The 26,498-nt window shown below is 33.2% G+C and overlaps 2 protein-coding genes across 2 annotated transcripts in view; one reads left to right on the forward strand and one right to left on the reverse strand.

Moving 5' to 3' along the window:
- Positions 1 to 1,920: 1,920 nt before the first annotated feature.
- LOC126771283 (dynein assembly factor with WDR repeat domains 1) lies at positions 1,921 to 24,051 on the reverse strand. The gene is made up of 10 exons (XM_050491085.1): positions 23,823 to 24,051; positions 10,927 to 11,174; positions 10,245 to 10,454; positions 8,340 to 8,462; positions 8,004 to 8,188; positions 7,025 to 7,157; positions 6,512 to 6,671; positions 5,377 to 5,514; positions 3,029 to 3,121; positions 1,921 to 2,102 (listed from the first exon to the last, which is right to left on the reverse strand). The coding sequence occupies exons 2-10, from the start codon at positions 11,037 to 11,039 to the stop codon at positions 1,998 to 2,000; spliced, it is 1,260 nt and encodes a 419-aa protein (XP_050347042.1). The 5' UTR covers positions 11,040 to 11,174; positions 23,823 to 24,051; the 3' UTR covers positions 1,921 to 1,997.
- Positions 18,081 to 26,498, forward strand: part of LOC126771148 (solute carrier organic anion transporter family member 4A1) — a 61,134-nt gene continuing 52,716 nt past the window's right edge. The window contains exons 1-2 of the mRNA XM_050490907.1: positions 18,081 to 18,416; positions 24,912 to 25,022. Coding sequence (XP_050346864.1) covers positions 24,918 to 25,022 — 105 coding nt within the window. The 5' untranslated portion in view covers positions 18,081 to 18,416; positions 24,912 to 24,917. The remainder of the gene's footprint in view (positions 18,417 to 24,911; positions 25,023 to 26,498) is intronic.

A 26,498-nucleotide genomic window follows, 5' to 3' on the forward strand; every position in this document is an offset into this window, starting at 1 on the left:
CCTTAACTGCTCCGAGTGAACATACACTATGTAAAGTGGCAATCACTAGTCGAGGCCATAAATTAGCATTGGCAAGGACTTCATGGCTTAGCACCAAGATACAATTGTTTATTAGTACTTAAGGTAAATAATATTTAGTAATGTTATGAAGGAGACACGACAAGACAATTTGATAGTGACAATAGGAATGTAACAAAAACAGAGAAAGGAGATACACGAGTGTCGAGTATACAGAACAAATAATATTTAGAAAATAATATGATTTGTTCGGCTATGCATACCTTGCTATACCTTAAATGTTGTTAGTAATAATTTAAGTTGGGGTTGGTTCAAGACACTTTAGGAGGTTGACTAAAATCGTCACGGAGTGGTGGCCCAGAGAGTCGAGGGCAGACCATCTACCCGATGGTCAGACGACATTAGAATGCTCAATGGATGCGGACCGGGAGAATTGGCGTGCCGGTGAGGAGGCCTGTGTCCAGCAGAGGATTAATATGGGCTAAATAAGATGGTGATGATTTGTTCAAGCCAGTTTCACTAGGCCATTTCTTAGAGCTAATATCCATGGGCGACCGTCACACGATAGCATCCTTTGATAGAACTTGATGTTTTTATAAATGTTTAAATATTAATATAAAGTGGTCCGTCTTCGAGTGTACTTCGTTTATCTTCATTTGACCTTTGTCTCTAACGACTCTCGATTAAGCTTTTAGTCCTATAATATTATCATATTATATATTTACTTTCATTTTGGTTGCTAAAATATTCATATTGCTTTGGTTTATAAAATATTTCGTACGTAATTTTGTAAGTTACTAGTTTACGTCCGCGGCTTCGCACGCATGTGAGCGATTATTCTACTACTTTTTTAAAATGATTAGTTTAAAAATTTAACAATTTCATGCGTCATTAGATGGATATAATTATACACTTTACTTCACAATAATAACTTTAATGTCATATGTCTAGCAGAAGGCAGTCAATTGATTGCAGATTGAAAAAACTGAACTCAAGCTGTTTCATTGGATAAGCAATAGAAACTACCCGTTGAGAGCGTCCCGTCAAATTAAGTGTCGATGTACAATTATATTCAAAATATTTGAAATGTTTATCATAAAAATACACAAATTAAAATAGTTATTAAATATGTACCGAAGTGTAATCTATTACAAACATGAAATTCTGACATACTAAACATTACTTTACTTAACGTAGATAACAAAATTCTCAACATTCATAATATGCAAGTTTAGTTTTAAGGAAGCGTTTTATTATTATTTTATTCTTATTAATTTATTTTATTATAATTCTCTAAACAAGATTGAATAAATATTAAAAAAGCGTGTCAATACTTGTTGATTTTCAAGCATAATACACAGAGTATTGAAAAGGCAATTATTGTAATAATATGTTCTCATGTTAGTAAATATTGATTATTAATGAGATATAAAGTTTCTTTAACCCTAAAAGTAATTGTAGTATTGAACTACCGATAACTTTATATAAAATTTGGTAAAATAACGTTTAAAGTGCGATTCTTTTTTAAATTTATTTTACTAGGTAGACAAGCATATAGGTCATAATGATAAGTTATCCTGTTCACCTTAGCCTATAGACGACGCCTACGAGCCTATAATGCGCCGACAACGAGATCTAATCGTAAGTCGACTTTTATGTCCTTTGTGCCTACAATTACACTGACTCACTTCTCTCTCAAACCGAAGCAGGATTACAAAGTATTGCTGTTTGGCAGTAGAATAACTGGTTAGTGAGTACTGAGACAGGTTACTAAGAATGAGTCTTGCTTATTGAATGTAGTATATAAGAAATAAAGGTTCGTAACCTTTTCTGAAAATCCTATATTATCTATTATCTAACCCTTAAAATAAATTAAAATAATATGCAATATTTTGTTGCAGATATTTAATCACTGTAAATTTGTAAAACTAAAAGTCAAATGTTTGTTGAGTTTGCTCCATTTAGAACCACCAGTCAAGTCACCTCCAGATCCTGCAGGTGTTGTCTTTGGAGGCGATGATGATGGCGTCCCCTGCGTAAGAATACGCGCAAGAGAATATCTCGCCCTGATGACCGGATAGCACCTAAAAATAAGATTTAGTGTAGAAAAAAAAATCCATAATAGCGAAGTAAACAAAAAAAATGTAGAACTCGTTAAAAACAAATAAGCACATAAACATTTCTCTTTACAGAGGTTGCCTGGAAGAGATAACTATAAGTGATAAGGCCGCCTTTGCATACTAGATGTTCTTAAGATACTTGTTATTATACGTTACTAAATGTTTGTAAAGTGTGTGCAATTAAGGATTAATAAATAAATAAATAAAATAAACAAATGAAATGGAATCAACGACATTTGACATGGTAACTTTTATTGGGTCATTTTTGGAGCGACTAGAAGAGGGTCAGGCAATTGAAATCGTTGTCGATTTAGCAGTTGAACGACTAAGTCGCTTTGTATAAACATTGAACGTTGCTTAATTTAAATAAAAGTTCTTAGCGAAAGTATTGTATTGAATGTTAATTTGTTGTACAATTATCTGGTACTAGGTGGTAAAAGAAAACATCGTGAGGAATCTGATAGAAAATATTAATAATAATGTTTTAAACAAAATGCAAGAAAATCTTTATGAGTGTTTAAAAATAACATATTATGTAGGACATTTTTTTGTTGTTTTTTTTTTTGAACACGTGAAATGCTTTTCCCATGCTAAACAGTAACGTACGCAATAGTATATTTGGTTCGTCTTGCTAAACTAAACTCGCAAGACGTTAATGTTTTTATAATAACTATATTTATACTTCCGTTTCTCACGATGTTTCCCTTACCGCCAAGTAACAGATACATTGTAACACACCAATGCATTTAGCATAACAATTCACTAGTGCTTCTCCGCATTTTAATTCTATCTACTCACCCATCCTGGCTCAGCTTAACTCAGCGAAGCAGCGTAATAATATAAGCGTCTAACCTGAGACCTGTGCCCGAAACATTTGCGCATTATATTACCTGGACACAGTTCCCTGTGGTGGTGTTCCAGACCCGTGCGCTTCGATCAGCTGAGGCAGTCAACAGACAACCCCCTGCTGGACTGAAACACACCTAAAGAACAATATTTCTTTAAATAATAAAAATAGTTCATATACTTTAAGACTTTCGCTATGTATATACGCAATTTATATATTATATTGCATGATGCAACTTTTTTAAAATGTTTAGTTGTCTAGTTTGTATTTTAAAGGTACTTATATTAAAGGGCTGTCGTGACTACGAATGACGCTTTTGTTTCTAACCATCCGAATACTATATAGTTTTGGGTTTGGCAAAAATATAATCTTAATCTTTGAAATATATAAGAATTTCTATATTACTTAGGACTTATATTAAATAAACTAAACAATTACCATTTGATTCAACATGAGTTCATTAACCTATAGTTCTTACTCATTAAAATATACATATTTACATTGTTTCTGAATAGTAGGAACTAGTGACGCGCATAAGCTTTTGAATATTCAAATACTCATGCAATCACGATCATATTCAAATTGAAAACGATTTGGGTACAAGTGTGCGGAGCTACGACCAGATGTAAATTTGTAACATTATTAAATCAAACATTATTTATTTATTTGGATCTCCAACAGTTGTACATTACACACATACATAACACTTTTTACATTAACATAAAACTAACTATGCACAAACGATTACAGGAGAACACACCATTCACAAACACAATTACAAAAATATACAAATCAAAAAGAAAATAAAAATATTTAAATAAAGAACAAAAACAAAAACAGAAACAAAAGGTAGGAACTAAATAAATTTTTAAACAAATTAACAGTTTATACTAAAAATAACATCACATTTTTTCATGATGAGAGCCCGTCACAACCAATGTCCAGTGTTACTGTGTTTGTTTACACAATAATTATATTCTCGCGATATTCGCGATATTGGAGCATTCTGTCCAAGTTTCTTCCGAGTGCGGTCAATTTTAAAGAACGGACATGGGTTGCGAGGAGGTCTTCTAGGAACATTAACATTTTAACAAGTCTCAGAATCGTCTATTGACATAAAACAAAATAAATCTTCTAAAATATATATCTACGTATGTAATGAAAGAAGGTTTAAAGTAGTAACTTCAGAGTGCCTTGCCGGCTCATTGGTAGGATCTATATTCCGGACCGTTATGAACCGAACAGTTTAAGAACTGACATAATATAAATGGAAAAAATCTAGTCTCGAAATTATCGATATGAAAATAATGATAATGCTGGTTTTAAATTGATTCTATTATAAATGTGATTGTGTGATGTGTGATGAAATTTGTGTTTATAATTCATCTCGTGCTTGACGGTGAAGGAGAACATAGTGAGGAAACCTGCACGTGTCTAATTTCATTGAAATTCTGCCACATGTGTATTCTAGCAACGCGCATTGGAGCAGCGTGGAGGAATAAGCTCCAACCCTTCTCCTGAAAAAGGAGGGAAGGCCTTAGCCCAGCAGTGGGACATTAACAGGCTGTTACTGTACTATAAATGTGAAAAAAGTCCGTCTCTTTAAGTAGATACAGACACAACTACTATGTAATCGTTTTTTATTTTAAATTTAAGATGACAGTAAGATACCGAAGTCAAATTACAGTTTTTTTAATTTATTATTGGGTAGGCAGATGAACAAATGAGCCACCAGATGGTGAGTTGGTAAGTCAGTTATTTCGCTAACTACATGATGAATACATGTGCTTCGTGTAAACAATATTTTGATTTACAGTGTACAGTAGTTAGTGAATCAAGCTCATAGGCGACTGCCTGATTCATCGTGTCCTATGATGAAAGTGTAAACTGAATATGAGAAATATAATCCACTCTAAACGCCATCAATGCACCGTCAGCCACGGGATTAGATTATATGTCCCTTGTGCTTGTAATTAAACTAAATCGCTAACCATTTAAACAGACAATAAAACGATAGAAAGTTCTGCTGTTTGTGTATGATAAATTGGTAAGTATATCGTATCTACTACATATCCTGCACATATCCCTATAATTTTTTTAACCGCTAGAAAAACGCAATACGCATTTCCCCCATGGAAACAGTGGTGGATGGGGGGTATGTGGGGCTCGCCAATGTCCAAGGCGCCGAGTGCGCCCCGAACATATTTATAGTGGAATTTATAGTGAAATAACCACTAAAAAACCAGCGGTACGCTCTCCGCCGAGAGACTTTCGACGAGGAGCGCCACGGGATCGCTTGCGCATGCTACCGTGGAACATACCCCTACCAATGCTAACTTTTAATATAAAAAGTTTCAAATCTGTTATGTGTGCATTGTTGTTCATTCTCACCTTCGAGACCTCCTCCCGGTGTCCCTTCATGACGGCGAGCTCCTTGAAGTCCGAGCGCACGTCGTACACGCGCGCCGAGCAGTCGCTGGAAGACGTCGCCATGCGCTGGCCCGCCCAGTCGAAACATATGTCTAATACCTAAACAAGTATGTTCTATTAAAACGAGAAAAAATATACGTGATAATTAAGCTACATCTAGAAAAAAAAAACGTTGTAAATGAAATCAAGTACATACCTACTTTTTAAAACTTCAGCGTTCAAAATCAGAATATACTTTATTTAAGAAGGCTCTTGCGATCATTTGGATGATTAAATTAAATTTAAAGTTACCACCGGTTCAGAACGTAGGTTCTACCGACAAGAACCAGCAAGAAACTCACAACATACATTAAATACAACGGAAAATATACGTTTTACGTAAAATCTAATTTGTTTTATGAGTTTTTACTTTACATCACGTGTTAGATCGTATGTTGGGGTAGCGACGGACATGGAATAAACAAAAGCTGATTGTTAAACGGTTTTATTGCACTGTGATTTAATCTCGAAACTGAATACGACTATATCTTAATTAAGTTTCTTAAAAAATGAAGTCTATAATGGTATTATATTTTATTTTAATTTTATACTTGTATGTAAAGCTATGTATTATAAATTACATAATCTATTAACCAGATTATATGTTAAAAACTAATTAGGCATAAGATTATTGTACTACATACATACATAGATACATACATACATACATAATACATACATACATAGTTCTGAACATTTTTCTACTACTGTGTTCTGTTTCACTTTTGTAGTGATGCACCCACGTGGGATCACTACAAAAGTGATATAAATAAGTATAAATAAAACATATGCATATCGTTACCACTATTGAAACGATTTACTTGGTAATATGGCTTTGTGCAAGCCTGTCTGGATAGGTACCACTCACTCATTATATATTCTACCTCAAAGCAGCAATACTCTATATTTTTGTGTTCTGGTGTGAAGGTAAGTGGTAAGTGAACCAGTGAACAATAGGCACAAGTGAAATAACGCCTTAGTTCCAAAGTTTGGTGGCGCATTGGAGCTGTAAGGTGGCTCACTTGTCAGTACGCTATTATAAGGTTAGTTAGTATACCTCGTCGGTGTGTGAGGCAACGGTAGCGAGACAGGTGCTACTGCGGGCGTCCCAGAGACGAGCGCTGCCGTCCAAAGACGCTGAGCCCACCAGCGAACTGTCCCAATTGAACTGGACGTTCGAGATTTCACCTTCGTGACCGCGTAACACCGAGACACGTCTGTCGAATTACGTAATACTAGCTTTATGTTCCACCCGCAACAAACGCTACTGATCTGTTCCCCTGGGTCATAGCGTGACGTTGTATGGTTTATAATCCTTCTCAATAAAAAATTAAAAATTGTCTGTCACATCGTACGTATATAGATACGTATATAGATACGTACATTAGTACGTATATAACCGTTATGTACAACGGTTATACAAAGCAGATTAAAGCTGAGTCTTAAGCTTCTATCATAGTCAATTCCATGCGCTTAAACTGCCCTGGATTCGGCATCTTCAAATTGGAACTGAGAGCTACTTACCAAAACTCATTCAAAATGAATATGATGTGAAAAATCCATAACATACTCCTGGACTCTCGTATCCCACAGTGATATTGTCCCGTCAAAGGAACCAGTTACGAGTCTCTGGCCCTCATTGGGGTCAAACTGCAACGCGATCACCTCCGCCGTATGCCCCGCGTATGTTTTAATTTCAGCGCCTGAATAATAAATTACGTTTTAATCGTTCAAAAAGACGTAATTACAAGCGATAGACCGCTGACTAACAACTATATAATAAGAATAAGACTACAGAATTTCTTCTAGAATTTCGTTCCATCAACTGTGTTACAAGTTTAAGTGGACATCTTGTGATGATCCTTACATCGCCGGTCTTTCTTGTGTTTATATCGACTAAAATCATAATATTTTAACATAGAAGCTATGACTTTAATAATTCAACATTTTGAAATCACCACCGGTTCGGAAAATAAACTCTTAGACCTGAGAAGACCGGCTGACAAGATCTATGGATACTGTTACAGCAAATTAATATAATTATACATTTAAAAAAAAGTTTAATTGGCTTTTGTTTAATAAATCGCCAACGTGCATATATGTACTAATATAGGCATGAATATCTTATAAAGCACCTAAAGTACATAACAGCAAACGATTTGTTGTAACAGTATTTTGGTCCTTAATTTTTCTTAACAATATTATTTGTTATTGGTTTGAGTTTCTCACCAGCAAATGGGTTTTTAAGTATTGATGGTATTGTTACATGCACTTAGTACATGGTAATTCTCGTAATCGACTTTAATTAATCATTAGACTGATTTATTGATTTTGAGTATTATTTAATATATAGCTATATTCAAGGCTTACTATTCGATGTATATTATTATGATTGTTATTAAATATAATTTATATTGCGCCTGATAAAAAAATAGAGCAATGTTGTATATTGTGTAATTAAATATTTTAAAATGATCGAGTTTAATATAAATAATATTCCAAATTGTTTTTTTATTAATTTATTTCTTAATTTTGCTTAAAAAACTAACCTGTCCCAGCATCATACAACTTAGCAAGATGGTCCATCGAACCAGTAGCGACGTACTCTCCCTTGGGACTGAACTGAGCGGCCACAACTTCCCCGCTGTGACCCCACAGAGTGGCGAGACATTCACCTGTCTCCGGGTCCCAGATTTTCGCTGTCTTGTCGAAGGAACCAGTTAACACTCGATTGCTGGTCGATTTAATGGAATAAATTATTTTTCTATTTCATAGTTATTTCAATGTCTTACATAAATTGTTTAATAATGTCTTTTTAATCTGTGCCAGATATTAGTTCGTTTAAAATAAAGCCTTCTCAAATAAATAAATCTTGTTTAACTTACCACGCTGGAAAATTGAAACCGACAGAGTAAACCACATTTTGATGACCCGTCAGAGATTTCAGCTCCTTGCCGATCTCCACGTCCCATACCTTACAAGTTCTGTCATAGCTACCCGAAAGACATCTGTAATAGACGACTGTGGCGTATTAAATAAAAATAAACTTAAAAACAGAAATTTTGGCAGATGTGAAATGTCGAAACTGATGGTTTTTGAAAAAAAAAAATCTAAATGAATAGGTATGGTATGTAATAAATACAAACTTAGTTTAGCTTATATATATATATATATATATATATATAATATTCTCGCTCGCTCTCGATTAGACACGCCACGCCTACACAAGTAAGTAAAGCGCGATGGCGGATGAGGAAACATAACAGCATAAGAGGGCGCCATACCGTTTGTCGTCGCGGCATACGAGTCGGTCTCATTCTCAATCCACGACCATAGACAGAAAGTGTGCCTTATTTTATAATAACAAGGCATTACGCAATACATAATAGTTATTTACATTTTACGTACTACCGTCACATACAAGTAAGTCGTCATCCGTCATGAACATCAATATTCGATTCGCGACGGTGACGGAAATGATTGCAGGTTCAATTTCGATTCGCGTTGTTTTCTCATCGTTGGTCGTAATATGATGCGAAAAATGTTTATCGAAAAATAACTGTAGGTAAATTGTATACTAGATCATATTTACACAATCGCTAAAGCTAGTCATAACAATTTAATTTGCAGTAAGCAAATGTACCTAATGCTTGTTAAAATAATAATTTATTCCAATATGTTGACGGCCTCGTTGGTTTAGTGGCTTGATATAAGGCCGCAGACCCGGAGGTCCTGGGTTCAATTCCCAATTGGGGCCAATAAAAAGTTATTGGGTTTTTCTGTCAGAAAATTCTCAGTAGCATCCCGAGTCTGGAAGTTGAAGTTGAACTCCCGTGCCTCGGAAAGCACGTAAAGCCATTGGTTTTGCGCTTGAACTCGTTCCGGTCATGTCGTATTGCCGTCTCATAGGATTATGAGAGTGAGGGAATAGAGAGTGCACCTGTATTTACGTACACACTTGTGCACTATAATATCTCCTGCGCAGTTGGCTAATCTTTCTTAAGATTGGCCGCCGTGGCCGAAATCGGTCTGGAGGACTTTATTATATTCCAGCCGATTTGCGTAAAAGTATTGGGCAGTAGTTACATTCCTAATTACAGCAAACAACAGATTCATTGATGATATAATTACGGTGGTCATATTATTGTAAGTTTGTAATCGCTCTATATAAAAACAAGTAAATTAATGGCCGAATAATGTATACTACAAATATAAATATAACTCTCTCTGTCTGTTACGCTTTACGGCACGAACTCTGAACCGATTTTGATGAAATTTGATGTGAAGTAAGCTTGAACCCCTATGAAGGTTTACATATATATGAAGGAATATAGGTTACGTATACCAATATCTCCTGCCTTTCCTAATATGCGAGCGAAGCCGTGGGCGAACACTATTGTTAGGATAAAATGGATAGAAAGAACAAGTTGATTTAAATTGAATATAGCTTGTAAATACTTGGTCAGCGATACTGAAATTTCATGTTTTTAATTTTTGTTTATTATTTCTCTTGTTGCGTTGGCGGTAAAGAAAGACAATGAGGACACCTTATGTGTATGGTATGCTACCCCATGGTATGAAAAAATTTTAAACTGTCTGTTTAGACCGAAATCAAATCCATAAAATTTATTGGCACAATGAAGGCATTAATTCTAGGACTAAATTTCTAGTCCCCCGTAGTCTGAAACTGTATAAGCCTGACGACTAACTAAATCGAATAAGCAGTTGAACAAAACATTAGAAGTAGAGTAAATTAACCTTATATCAATTTAATATTATAGGTATTATACCTGGTACCATTTTTGTCAAAACAAACATTTGTCAATGGTAGCACGTGAGTCTGCAAGGTTTTGTAGATGTAGAAACGCTTGCCCGTCGGTCCTTCGTGTTCTATCCTCTTCTTTAACGTGTCTAGGCACTGTTCCAGTTGTTCGCAGACATCCTCAGTAATCAGGAGCTCTCGTTTGTATAGATTTCTCGCTATTTCTTTTGTATCAGAACTGCGAATAAAATAGTTTTAAATACGATTTCGTTAATACTTCATAATCAAGAAAAGTTGTATACTAAAACTATAACAGATTCTAGAACTAAGATAATAAGTATAAAAAAGATAAAGATTAATTAAAGATATTGGTAATTTTAGATTAAAGATGAAAAGCTGAACTCGACTAATTTCCTAACACTAATATATTATATACTTATTGAACTATATGTTGTTGCAATACAAGAATTTTATATTTGTATTGGACGAGTTGAAACTGGTATCTACAAGTTTTTTCCCGGTTTATCTAGATATTACTTACATACTTTCTAAATCCTTAGTAGTTGAACGTACCTAACTATTACCAGCGTACAAATGTCGAATATTCCCGATAGAGTGATGATTAAAAGTAATTTGCAAAAGTTCACTTATATAAAGTACTTATTTCAAATCAATGTATTATTAACAATATAATTAGATTTATAACTCACTTGCTGTTAAGGTCCAGGAGGTCGATGTCCTTGTTCTTAAGAATACCCTTTTGCAAGTACTCCAGGACTATACCCGGAGGATAGTATCTAAGATGAAACTTTAGCAACTTCATTGTAGTTTAATTTTTTTTTTTATAAATTATATACCATTTTTCTATTGACTGAGTACAGTTTAAAAAAATGACATTTCATCAATAGCGCGGTTGCCTTGGTGAAGGTTAAGTCGAAGGAGTTTCAGCTGCGTTTTCCTGAATATACAACACTACAACCTTTTCGTTGCTAAGCAATAATAATAAGCAATTCGTATCTGACCTAGATGGTATTATTTGACCTAAATAATATTTTATCAAGTCGATATAATTTTATTTCTTTCAATATTTACCGGAACATAGTAATACTGAATATTGCTGTTTGGCGGTAGTATATCTGATGGATGGTACCTACCCAGATGGGCTTGCACAAAGCCATATCACCAAGTCGAATCTACTTTTACGTAAAGTTTTATATAATTTCATAAGTCCTATCCTTGGAATAGCATATTATCTAAATGGTAGGAAATAACAATAAATATATTTTATATGATTTAATGTTGTCCGTTGTGAGTCATTAACTCTAGCTTAGGTAGTTCATCATGCTAAACGATTGCATGTTTTTTGTCCGTTGTACAACAGCGGATGTACATACCTACCGGATATTGGCTTGTAATCGGAATTAATAGAATTCAAAAGAAGAATATGACTAATTTTACAATTGTGTTATTTTTTTGCTGTTTTATTTAGTCACCTTCAAAATCTATATTCAATTTAGAAACTTTATACTTGTTTCTTAACTGCCTAAATTCTAGGACCGGTTCGGAAATAAGCACCTCTGACCCGAGAAGAACCGGAAAGAGAAAATTAGCGGTTTCTCTCATATCAATTATATCCTATTTATATACCAAGTTGATTTCATAATATAAAATTATATCTAACAGAAGGCTATCCGCTTTATTCCCAAGGTGTGCATTTATGTAAAATGTCAGTATTTTTGTAATACGTATTTAGCATACAAACGGAAAATAAATACATTTTTGGAAACATTTTTGAAAAAATACATCGCCCTTTTCATCAATATCTCTTTGGTCTGAAATACATAACCGAACCCTACTGATATGCAATAAACACGGCAGATAAAAGGAACAAAATACACTGGCTCACTTAGTAATAACATTTATAAAATTAAAGTACATACATAGTATATATATGTTTAATCATAGGTCTAGCCTCGTATCCTATCAAGAATTTATGTAAATAAAAAGAAAAACCGTATATTAGACCTCTTTCTACGAACTGTAAATATCTATATCCTAAACCTGTTCCTATAAGCCTAGTGCCTTCAAGATTGTCTAGAAACAATGAAGTGCCCCAGTTCTTGTAACCCGCGGCGTATACTCTGTGGTGGAATGGTGCCGCAGCACGGATCGGAACATTATGGAAATGATAACCAGTCGCTAGTTGAACTAGATCAACTTGTACAAGAAGTACGATGAGCGGGTAAGCTAAGATATAGGTTTCCAATACTGAATTCAGTATTTTCTTTATAGAATAGGAAGACGGACGAGCATATAGGCCACCTGATGGTAAGTGATCACCAACACCCATTGGCATTGTAAGAAATGTGAAGCATCGCTCACATAGCCAATGCGCCACCAACCTTGGGACCTAAGATTTTATGTCCCTTGTGCCTATAATTACACTGGCTCACTCATCCTTCGAATCGGAACACGATAATACCAAAATTTGTGTAAAATATTTTAATTATATTTTTATTTTTCCCGAGAAATTTAGCATAGGGTCTTAGAGTTCAGGCGACATTTTGGATAAGATTTACGAATTTTTACTTACTCGATTTCGGCCCCTGTAACTAGGGGGCTCCGAACCTTTAATACGGCTGATGCGGCGGTAGCTACGCCTTTGTATGTAAGGGTGGCCTACGTTGTCGCCTTAATTAGTCTGTGACGAGACTAGACGAACTGCAAAGTTCTACGCGACGAGATGCGACGCGATGAAATGATGACTCTCCAAATTTATTATACTCCAAATAAGATATTTGTTGCCTTGTTTGTTCGTGATAATGATGTAAACTTGCCCACGGTCAAACTAATAATGAACTGAGATCGCCGCGTTTGTCGCTTACGTACGATTACAGAATAGGACACATGTCGCGTGAAATATTGGTCGCATCCCGTCGCTCATCGAGGACGACGTCCCACTTCTATTCAGACTCTATTCTAAGATTACATAGCGCCTTTCAACTCATGGACCATTTATACACGTTTTGTTTTTGCTTTTGCGAATTGAGGTATGCAGTTAAATTTTCTTGTTTTTTTTTAATTTTTATTTTGTTTTTAATTATACGAATAAACCTTGTAACCGTCAGACAAAAGTTTTATTTCATAATAAATGCGATGTATAAAGAAATAAAGATGCTTACAATGTATACATAAATATTTATACGTTTCCTTTATTTATGTATTTTGGTCTACGTGTGGATTACGTGAATTTTATAGGACAATAGGTTCAATCCGGTTGCTTACTTCGTTAATTTGCGAAAGAAACCATGTATTGAATAAATATTTGAAACATGTATGCTGCAAAACCAATTAAGCAGAGTGGTAGATTAAGTTTCAAACCTTGTAGTAGAGGGTAGATCTTTACCTAGCAGTAGGACATGTACCGGCTGTTACTTTACTGAGTAGCTAAAGCCGGTAAAGGCAAATACATAATTGAATGAAAACAAACATATGTGTATTTTATTATCGTTGTTTGAATTATTTATATTGACACCTCATATCCAGTGGCGTAGCTATCGTAGGGCCAAGTGGTGCATTGCAATAGGTCCCCGGAGCTCAGGGGGCCCTCTAACCTCAGCTTTGAAAAGAAAAGAAAAAAAAAGAAATCTGTGTGGACGGGGAATTCTGATAAAAATCGTTTTTTTTTCCTTTATTGATCTCATCTGCATAATAAATATTCTGTATTGTCATGTGCGTCGTTGTTTATTTATTCATATTTTCTTCTATAAAACACATAGTGATTCAACCCCTCATAGAGACAACGTACGGATTTAGCCTACTAAGGATAAGTTTAACTTACTATTTCCTATTCTTGTTCCTATCTATAATTTTGAAGGCTAATACAAGTTCAAGCTACGCGGAAAACAGGGATGAGGGCCCGATTCTTTCCTTATGCACCGGGGCCCTTGTTCACCTAGCTACGCCACTGCTCATATCTTTATAATTATTATATTTTCTCGTAAGTCAATAGTAAAACGTTTGAAGCTACAATATATTGCATTGTTCTGAGTTGTGTAAGACGGTATAATTATACATATTGTCGTAAGGTTATCACCTTGTATTGTTTGCAAAAACTTTACTACATTGAGAATATTATTTGCAATGGATTTGTCTGCTATTTCAATTTTATATTTATAACATCAAATAATTACAATTTTTAAGCCGAGATTTTTATGAGAGCCGGGATGGCCTTGTGGCAAGAACGCCAGAATCTTAATCGATGGTCGTGGGTTCAAGCTCCGGCAAGCACCACTGATTTTTCATGTGCTAATTTGTGATTATAATTCATATTGTGCTTGACGGTGAAGGAAAACATCGTGAGGAAACCTGCATGTGTCTAATTTCACTGAAATTTTGCCACATTTGTATTCCACCAACCTGCATTGGAGCAGCGTGATGGAATAAGCTCCAAACCGTCTCCTCAAAAAGGGAGAGGAGGCCTTAGCTCAGCAGTGGGACATTCGCAGGTTGTTGTCTGTAACTGTAACAATGTTTAAACATTCATGTACATAGCGCCGGCCCTGGGGTAGAGCGATCGTTCTCGGCGCTAGGTAGCAATGGGAAGCGAAAATACCAAAAACAATTTCCATAGATACATAAGCGTTGTTTGATTTTTATAAACGTGGTGGTTATTATTTATGTAACAATAACTGAAATGCAATTTACGTGAAGTGAAAACGTCGACCAAAAACGTGAAGTGAAGACGTCGGTGCTGAAAAACAATCTCGCTCTACCCTGATCAAGGACCAGGGCCTTATACTTGATAATCACTTGTGGTGTTATGTTTTTGCACCCGTCTGGCCTGGATAGACACATAAACACCAATGCCTTGAGTTAGCCAGTGTAATTACTGGCACGGAGGAAAATATCGTGGAATCCATGTTTGGCGTAGAAAATGATAACGTTAGCGTTGATATGGAAATATAAATTAAATACTTTTGGCAGTGCGAATGTTTCCAAATATCACATTAAAAATGCAAACTTTTGAAGCATGAACTTACAACTTAACATGTGTGGTTTTGTGATGCTAAGGTAATGTATGATTAAATAAATAAAAAATTAACAAACATTATACACTATTGTTTGTAGTGTATAATGTTTGAGCACATTGATGAGACCTCATTGTATATGTAAATCTTCAAAAAAATTGCTTGAATATGTAAATAAGTTTTGTTTACCTTTACCCCTTCGATTGGAATATATTTATTATATTAACTCAAAGAAATCCTACATCGATTTAGCTCTCGAAATAAGGTATCTCATAACTTGGAGATGTATTCAAAATTAAAAATTTTGAATATTAAATATTATTTGAATTAAAAATGTATGGAACTAATAAATAAATTCCCTACATACACTATTTCTAAGGTAAACTAATTTGACCTGACTTTCTATCATTTGCTACCAGACACATAACAAAAAGATATTTATTATGGAATAAATTAAATTCTACGCTATGAAGACTTAAAAATACTTACGAAGCCCAGCTTATAAAGCTCCTTAGTCTTAAATCGTCACACGTCAAAAATGCTGCGATGTTTCCGATAGGGTTTCAAGAAGGTTTCTTTTACAGGGATAATTATAATTGCGCTTAATTTTCAATCGTTTTATTATTTATTAACATAATTTAATAATTCTACATAAGGTAACTGTATTTCTGTTATGATTTTTAATGAGTTTTGAAAAATCACATTTATTTTTTTATAATCAATTACAAGTTTTTTTATATAAAACTAAAAAAAAAGTTAAATTATATAGCTAAATTTAGGATTTTTAACATAATTCCACGCGCTACGCGATATTAGCAAGTTATTATACCTTTTTTATATAAAGACAATAACTTGTATTTCTGTGTGTAAATTTAATTATATTATATATCTTCTATTCCTATTTATGTGATTACTCTAACAGACATTAGTAGATTTAACTTTCTTTATGTAATAAATAAATAAATTATTTGATCAAATGTAACGGTAATTGAAAGCAAATTATTTGTTAATATTTGAGTTCACAAAACTAGAAACATAGATATATCTAGCAAATGTTTAAGCTTTCTTTATTGTTATTGGTAACGTATTAAATTTTAATAAATTAATATGATAAAATGCAATTGGTAAGAAAATTGCAGATATTTAAAAAAAATAGTAACTTTTTTGTATATTCTTATGATCTTCATGTACATATAACAATTTGTATTTACAAATATAAACGTTAGTATAACAGATAATAAAATACTAATTGATAATTACGTTTAATTTTATTATTAAGTTAATTTACTGAAACAGTAACGTTTCACTCCAACGTTACACAAATAACGTTGCAATCTTAGCGGCAAACACTCTCTTAGCGGCTAAGTGTCACATTAAAAAACTGCTATCCAAAGCGTATGTGTAAAAAGCCCCGGGGGCTCACTAGTAATTGTATATAATGGTGAAAGTATAATTAAAATCAGTTTAGCAGTGAAAGGATTTGAAATCGTTATGTTGTTGCTCCATATATGTATAACTTGCAGTATATATTTATAGTATACAATAAGAATAACATTTTTTTTTGATGAGATACGTATCTTAATCGAAGATCGCGAATTCAAATGCGAACAAGCACTACTGAATTTTTTTTTTTTGTATTTATAATTTATGTCGTTGTATTAAATATTCTGCCATATGTTCATATAAAAAAGTAAAATATCGAACTTATAACATTTTTTTTTTCATTTGTTTAAATAATACAAAATTTAACAAACCATGACCACATACCATAGAGCCATGCAAGTTTTGTCTGTCTGTGTATTACATATTCAAGGATCTATTTTTCGATTAATGCAAAAATACGTCGTTTACTCAGGGTATGTTACTGGCGATAAACTACTTTTATGAATATTAATATATACTACTAAAACTTGCTTAGTCATAATAATGGAATAAAAAAATAATCACTCAAGTGTAAAAATCCATAGTTTCCATACACATTCTGCCACCCTACATTTCCGGTCAAACAGGTTGCCACGCGGTCCTTGACCAGGTAAGGGATACCTTTTTTACAATTATTATCGATGTTTTTTTATCGACATTATATAAAATGTTATATTTAAATTTTTAATTGACAAGTAACACTAAGCTTTTTTACTCAAACGCGTTTCTTGGGTTCATGGTCTTTGCTATCCAAATAAAAAAAAAAGCGACACATGATATTTTAATATCTCTAATTCATCCGCATTTTTGGTTTTTTGATTTGTTGGCAAAATACATATATTAATTAATAGTCTTATATATTTTAGGTATCACAGAAACGGCTCTGACGATTTAATTCAAACTTTGTATTTAGATTGGACTTGTTTTTTAATTTTTTTTTTACATGTTTCTTTCCTGAAAAAACGCAATTCTATATATGTAATAAATATGTTAACTGCTGTAACATTGTCATAATTTGATATAAGATTGACATTAACATTTACGTTATCATTATAATGTCTTAATTAAGCTGTAAATAACTACCATTTATCAAACTGCGACACTTGTAATACATTTGTGAATATACAAAGTTATTGACTTTAATAACTTCATACTCAGTATTTAGATTTGCAAATAATATAACTGTCTGCCTTTCAGATAAATAAAATAAAGACAAAGTACTTAATATATATCAATACATCTAATTCTTTATATAAAAATATAAATTTATCCAAAACAATTAATATACAATCATAATACATTATTTTGTTGGCTGTGTCGAATAAAGAAAAATATTATTTCATGATTACATATAAGCATTATCGATATTAAGTTTGTTATTATGTTACCAGCACTAGCGGCGCGCGCGCCGCACAGTCAGCTTCGCGACAGGTGAAACGGTGCACGTTTCGCGCGTAAAATACAATTCAAAATTCGAACCACGTCTTGCGTACCGCAATTCACTTTTACTTTTCCCGTTCTTATATAATATTTAATTCGTTATCTGTACTGCGTTTTGATCGTTTAATTGTGAAAATAATATTTGAAGAAATAAGTAATTATTAAAATGTTCAGTTATTGTTGCGTTGTGATTATTGTGTTGTGCTAATGTTTATAGTGTGATACCATAGGGATGCGAGTTCTTAACTCGCTTAGACAAGTCAGCTGATCTTTGTTTGTCAGCAGGATCTTCGCGCAACAAAACACAGGTGCTTATATCAAATTTCTCTATTATAATATAAATAGATACATCGTATAATATATGATGTACACGTACAAAACTTTGTAATTATATTTAAAATCATTGATACTTAGTTACAGAATCGTAAAATAAAATATCTTGAGTTCATTTAAACCCATCTTTAATTGTTATAAGAGTTTATTCGTTCTATGTAACTTTAAAATAAACACATACCGTACATAATAACAAGCAATTATAAAAAGCATAAAACGTAAAAGAAACTGAATAAGGGCTTAAAAAAATTAAAAACTAATTTGAATTGCAAATGTCAGTATTGCGGCCATTTTTAATTATGAATTATTCGAATAAATTACTATCATATTATATCTACTCCTTTGTAAAACCCTTTTAACTTACAATGTTATTACAACTAAAAAGGATAATTTAATCATTTATTACCAAATAAGTTTATATTAAAGATTATTTAACCTTAGCTTATTTAACACAAGCTGTAGGAGATTAACGACCGTGAGCTGATATTTTACTTCAAAAGTTTCTAGGGCACATTAAAAAAAATTATTATCTGTATAATTAAGAACAGCAATAAAACCTTTTTTTATTTAACACATGCATAATAATATGTGTGTGTAACTGTAAGCTTTAAATTGGACTAGATTTATGTTGTGAAGTTTATCGCTAAGGATAAACGATTGGCCGTGTGAACAATATATGTGATTATATTATTTAATTTTAACTTAATAGTATTGAATTATTACATTGAATACTATTCCACAATATCTTATTATTTAACACTATTACTGTCCATCACGAATTCGCCCGCAGGAAGTTATAAAATTACATACAAATATCCTACCTTATTCAATTCAAATATTTCTCTACAACCTAGTCGTATAGCTTATTCCAGTCGAAGGTGTAGAGATAAACGATATTCCATGTTAATACAAATAGTTCTGCTATAATAAGCACTATAAAGACTTCTTGATATTAATCATGTAATGTGTGTAATCATCATTAATAAATATATATTAATATATTTATTTATAATACAACACAATTCCACACAAAAGTTTCGATAACTTCTTCACTGACATAGAAGACGCCATTTTTCGCAAATCCATAGTGAAAATCATAGATTATAAAAGATATCGACCAATGACATCGCGTCATGTTAATGTTGTTTATTTGTGTTTACTCTTCTTGTGGTTGGAATAGGCTATACGTGTTTTGTTCAGTAGTATACTGCTTACAGGATTGATTAGCAATCGATATACATTGATAAGAATTTGATAGCATTAACGTAATTTTGAACTCACACGTTGACCTTTTCTTCTCTGTTATCTATTTACGAGCATTTGCAAGAGACTGCTTATTACTTTATCTAGACTTAACAGGATACCTATCAGCATCAGGCTAACAGTGTTTAAATAGCATTTGCCATATGCAAACTTTCGAAGCAAGCAGTTAAATTTCTAGAACAAAAACTTTTTTATTATTAAACGAGCCATTTGGGTCTAAATGAAATATTTATATCGTAATATATAATAATTGGTATAAGCGATGCAAGCCAGTAAAGTGCTCCCAGCCGTGATATTTTCCGACATCTTCAATCTTTCATATTTTAATCAATTTAGTCAAAACTATATAACCATAATACACCAAACTAGAAACTAAAGTCACCGACATCGCGCGTAGAATTAGCTCGCTGAAGTGGAAGTGGGCTGGTCATGTCTCCAGGCGCATTGATGGCCGATGGAGCCGACACGTGTTAGAGTGGAGACCACGCTTAGGCAAACGTAGTGTAGGACGCCCTGTGAAAAGATGGGCCGACGATTTAAAAAAGGTGGCAGGTTCGGGATGGACGCGGACTGCCCATGATCGGGATGGTTGGCGTTCTATGGGGGAGGCTTTCGTCCAGCAGTGGACGGCAAAAGGCTGAAAAAAAAACACCAAAACTTTCGACATGAATCACCCTGTCCATTAGTTTTTGAGTTTATTGCGTTCAGACAGACAGACGCGATGGAGAAACTTTTTTTATAATATGTAGTGATGTATAAAATTCACACGTCTGGTTAGAACATTACACTAATAAGACTACACTAATAAACTAAAATGAAATTTTATACTATAATTACTGAATCGCGGTTCTGTTATTTTTCTACAATTACGTATTAGCTAGCAATATTATGTAAATGTACTACTTTCAAGTGGGTATTTACAGTAACATTGGATTGTAATTTTTCTCCAAGTTTCCTACTGTCTAACATTAACTTGAATTATTGTTGTTTTACATAGTATGGTAAACATAAGTTTTGTAATGTTTCCTTATCGTACGTTTTCTTATAGCGTTTAAAACAATTTTATGGATTGCATTCTGTCTTTGTATCAGTAATAAGGAGATATAATAGTCTCAGCGTCTACGCAAACAGGTGCACCTCTATTATTTCACTCTCATAATCATATGGGACGGTGCAAACCACGGTACGATACACGAAACGACCGCAGAGAGATCAGTCCTAGAACCAATGCTTTTAGATGCTTCTAGATTCTGCTTTAATGATATAGTTTTTATATTATTACAATGTTTAAATAACCAGTTCTAGTTTTAGTATTAGTCAGCTTGATACACTCACGAGTGCAATACATGCGGATAAATGGTGATTTCCGTAAACAAATGATTACAATTTGTTAGTTAAATTGTCATACCATAGAGAACATTCCTCGATAAGTAAATTGATAGTACAAGGTTTGCCCTGCATCTACTCTGGGTCTGGGCGCTGGGTCTTCCGAAGTGCAAGGGGACAAAAAATATACAGAATGTGATTAAGAATATATTTTTTTGTTATTAAAGTCAATGTTTAAATGAAAACTTGTGTCTATGGTGTCTATGGTGCTGTCTAAATATGTTCAACGCCTTGTGAATGTATTCTGTGCACTCCTCTCCCTCCCTTTTCCTGTGAACACTGAATTAGCACAAGCCACTTAGATATCTGACCGCTTACCTTCGCGTCTCCCGTAGTTGACGATATTTTTTATTTTCGCATTGATTATTTTAATCTGATGAACACGGTTAATTCGGTGTAAGATTTATTTAAATAGAAAAATGTTATTATGTGATTTAGTATTTTGGTTTGTTTCTAGTATATAAAACGCTAAGGGCATTTGACAAGTCGCTTAAATTGACTGAGCTATTAACTTTATGACATAATGATATCGCCGTGTAGATCCTATTTCAATTAATTACTCACAATCACGCCTGATAACATTTATATATGTACATTAAAAACGAATATATTCATCAACTCAGTAGGCTCTTGCGAGCACATTGACGTCATTTTACAAGATAAAATTAGATTTAAACCGGTTCAGAATGTAAATTCTACAGAGACGAACCGCCAAGAAACTCATTAGTTACTATTTTTCGAGAACATGTTAAATATATAGTTAAATGCAATTATTATTTATCCTTAATAGAAATCGACGAACACTAAATCCAGCAGCTATATATATCTCTACCGCCCTTGTGTAAGTAAAAAGGGTATAACTACCGTGTTTGTATATTTCTTGACATTTGTGCGATTAACTGCAATTATTATTGCAAAAATGATGTTTTAATTATATGTTATTAAGAATGCGCATTAGAGCTTGAACAATCCCGTGCCTCGGAAAACACGAAAAGCTGTTTGTCCTGCGTTTGAAATATTTCCGGTCGTGTCAGATTGCCGTTACTTTGGATTACGAGAGTGAGGGATAGACAGAGGGAAGTGTGTGCGCATCTGTGTTTGCGCACAAACTTGTACACTATAATATTTGCAGTTGGCTGATCTCTCTAAAGATTGGCCACATTGGCCGAAATCGATCATCATTAGAGGACTTCAATCACAGCTATCACACGATCATGAAATGTAAGAAAGTGTTATGCGAATTTGACCCTAAAATTAAAATAATACACGCAACAAAAAAGCGCATCAGTCTACGTCGGTTGTTTACACGCGTGATGTACGAAGTGACTTCTAACTGAATGAGGCCTGTTATCATATTCAATACTGCATGTTAAACTACCATGAAAATATAAAATTGCTTAATATAACATTATTGTTATAGAATATACGAATTAGAAGAAAATCATTGGAATGAAATGTTAAACTTTGATCGTCATGTTTTGAATATGTTTTAAAATGTTAAATTTTCATTAAAATTTCTCATAAAGCATCGTCCACAATCGCTCATACAATACTCATGGGAACTAGTACAGGCGGCGCACACGCCTTTCTATTTAATTAGTGACGTCACATCACCAATGCAATCATACGATTCGCGTCACTGAGCAAACGGTTTTATATTGAATGTCGAATAAATAAAAATATATGTGTACCTGCAGTTTACAATGCAATATTTTTAATTATATATATATTATTAATTATAAATTCTTGTTTTTCACTAATTATAAAATTAGTGTAAAAACAATTGATTGTATGATTTAATTTAAGTGTATTCTTTTATTGGGTTACCATCCTAAAAAATGCTTATTACTAATTATACATTTTTTGTTTTTTTTTTGTTGCCGAATAATTTGTTTTAATAGCTTATAATAGTTTTTACAATGTTGCATGTTACTATAATTATTTGCATAACAGTAACAGCTTGTTAATGTCCCACTGCTGGGCTAAGGTCTCCTCTCCCTTTTGAGGAGAAGGTTTGGAGCTTATTCCACCACGCTGCTCCAATGCGGGTTGTTAGAATACACATGTGATATAATTTCAATGAAATTAGACACATGCATGTTTCCTCATGATGTTCTCCTTCACCGTCAAGCAAGAGATGAATTATAAACACAAATTAAGCACATGAAAATTCAGTGGTGCCAATTCAGCGGTTCAGTTCAACAGATTTTTTTATTCTAATAATTACTAAAATTTTTAATGAATGCAAATTTTATCATATATATCAATTTTGAAGGTAAATGAGACGCTAAATTATAACTGTTGAAATATTTATATTATATCTTGTTTATTCGTTTAGTAATATAATAAAACTTGATACAGTATATGCCGTAGCACGTGCCGTGTTTACTGCATTCACGTAAAGCTTAGACGCGGTCACGTCAGTTGCGTTGACATGTTTTTATCACAAACTCGTTATAATAAAATTCTTATCGACGTTTAATTCACAAGGTTATTAGGAAAAAAATGTTTTACCAGATTACAGGGTAATGTATGCATAGAGTGCGAATGACATGCATATATTCATGATCACAACGAGATGTACACTTCGCTTATACGATGTTTGTGAAGCATTAAACGATGTCATCTATTTAATAAAAATTGCACCTAGTCAATCTGTATGAGATATTTTATAAGATATTTCTTGTATTACTCATTTTAAGCTGTCTTAGTTTAGTTGTATGAGTACTTACATATTTAGCTGTCTTCCACAACTAACTTGGTAGTTTCATATTTTGACGTAATTTCCACTGTAAAAATTGACTCTCAACGCGTCTAAGGAAATAAAACTTAATAATGTATTTTAACCGCCTTAATCGCTCCAACGTAATTGATGTCATAGAATCATCTCCATGATACTCATCTCCATGGTCACGATTTCTACAGAAGCTATTTTTAATTTTTATTTAAGTTTAATGTAAATAATTCTATAAAAATATATTGATACACTTAAGTCACCATATTTTATTGTTATTGTCGTCTTGGTGGGTCGATGAATTCTGAGTGAGCCGTTGCGTAATAAATGTACGTTACAATGTCAATATAATGTCACAGTTAATGCTATCGCCAAATGGATCATTTGCTCGCCTTGTCCTTGAGAAACGACTTAATTGTATGCTATTAAACTAATATATAATAACCATAATACATAATTTGACTTTATTATATTATTATATAATATAATGCTTTAATATATAATATAATTAATTCAGTAATTGCGAATACTTGTCCCATTGTAAATCTGATTTATTTTGAAAATTAAAAAATGCAACTACGTGAGAGTTAGTTACTTCTCGGTAGAGGCTGCTTTACGTAACGATGGTAAAAATATTGGTAGTTGGAATATTGACGGTTTAAAAATATTTTATTTATAAGTTCACTTGAATAAAATACCAGTAAATCCGCGTGGAGTTATACAAGCCCTTCTAAGGGAAGAGACCCTTGCCCAGGGGGTATTTACAGGCTGTCATTTTATTATGTTTATAAAATCCGAAGGTTACGAAAAATTAATCGGACTAAACAAAACTATTAGGATTTGTTTTTCTATGAAGGAATTGAATGAAGTTTCTATAACAGAGCGGAATTTAGAAGAACACTACCAACTTTAGATTCCTTGTATATCACAAAAAGCCATTGTTTGAGTTGGATTGCCCTCCATTGCCTTCTAATGTATCTACTACACTTGGGACGTTGATTTCATCAAATCAGACATATTATTCATTTACATATATATAAACTGTTTCTATATACGTCTATTTAATATTCTATTTGTTTGTTAACAGTGTACAATGCTGCCTGAAAATGCAGGTGGCTGCATCAACAAGGCATTCGAAAACGTAGACGATGGTTTCCAGACCATCGACCTGCGCACCAGGAGAGAGGACGGGGAAAGGGTAACTTGAAATGTTATACATTAAATACCGTTAGTAGGATTTCCGACCCGTCAGTCAATTAATCCCCGGGTATTCGATTCTATAATACGTTTTGCATGTATTTATGAATTTTAATCTTATTGTAAAAAATATATTAATGAATAAGTTATTACTGATCTTACTGGTGCTAGGGCTTTGTGTAAGCTCGTCTGGGTAGGTACCACTCACTCATCAGATATTTTACCGCAAAACAGCAGTACTTGGTATTGTTGTGTTCCGGTTTGAAGGGTGAGTGAGCCAGTGTAAACTGGCTTCTTTCAGATTTTATTTCCCTTGTGCCTGTAATTACTTACAGGCACAAGGGAAATAAAATCTTAATTCCCAAGGTTGGTGGCGCATTGGATATGTAAGCGATGGTTGACATTTCTTACAAAGCCAATGTCTAAGGGCGTTGGTGACCACTTACCATCAGGTGGTCCATATGCTCGTCCGCCTTCCTATTCTATAAAAAAAAAGTTATGATAGATATTTTATTAATATTAAGTGTATTAAATATCTGTCGTGCCTTCTTTATTTTTATTTTTTGTCACCATTCCGAATCTGCGGTAGTATGTAAAATGAAGATTCAATAGAGCTTATAAGAGCCTATAAAGTATATTTTTACTTTGATATTGCAATTAAATAATAAATACACATTTTTAAAGGATCAAAATATCTTGGATATATATAGGTATATAAGATAGCTTGGAGACGATTTATTCGTTTCCCCTGTGTACTTTGATCTATAAATTCACTAACCGCTATTGATATTTTGAATCTGAAGAGCACTTTCGAGTTTTTTGTTCACGTTAAAAATGTAACGGTTTAATTTGTTTTTTTTTTTTTAAATTCCATTCCTATTATGGACTGTAAAAAATATATTACGCGGCGCATTTTCCCTCCAAAACACATAAATATGGCGCCTTTAATTTAGTTTGAAAATCAGATTAAACTCACGTCAAGTGAGCCGCACGTGCGCAGTGAATGCGCATAGACTATTGAATTTACAGAGAAAACACTTAAAATATCGTAATTTACAAATCATTTAAATTTAGTCTGTATCAATACTTACATTCCAAGTATATTTTTATTCACTTAACATCGTAACAAGTGTATTGCTCTTTTATACCCATAAAATATAAATATTGTTAAAAATGTTTCTACTGCTAAATAAATAATGAATTAATTAAATAATGTTAATTATATAATGTCGTTATTAGGAACGGATACGTTTTTAAAGTAACATGTCGGAACTGATCGAATTATTGACTTTATTTACCTTTAAAGCGATTTACAGGAAACGGTTATAATTTTTTTGCATAAATTATGTTTCACTTTTTTTATTCGGCTAATGTATGATTAACATTTTTAAAGTTAGCAGCATCTATTGCTTTTGCGTTATCTGTGACCCGGTTGTTTATATACAGTAACGGGCTACTGGAACCCTCAGTTACCCGC

Source organism: Nymphalis io, chromosome 1 (genome assembly GCF_905147045.1).
Source record: "Nymphalis io chromosome 1, ilAglIoxx1.1, whole genome shotgun sequence".
Taxonomy (NCBI): domain Eukaryota; kingdom Metazoa; phylum Arthropoda; class Insecta; order Lepidoptera; family Nymphalidae; genus Nymphalis; species Nymphalis io.

Excerpts from the sequence above, each read along its gene's own strand:
- LOC126771283 (XM_050491085.1), bottom strand. The coding sequence starts at position 11,039 with ATGAAGTTGCTAAAGTTTCATCTTAGATACTATCCTCCGGGTATAGTC. Across the intron at positions 10,455-10,926 it reads CTCCTGGACCTTAACAGCAA|TTCTGATACAAAAGAAATAG; the intron begins GTGAGTTATAAA and ends TTTTATTCGCAG. Across the intron at positions 8,463-10,244 it reads TTTGACAAAAATGGTACCAG|ATGTCTTTCGGGTAGCTATG; the intron begins GTATAATACCTA and ends CGTCTATTACAG.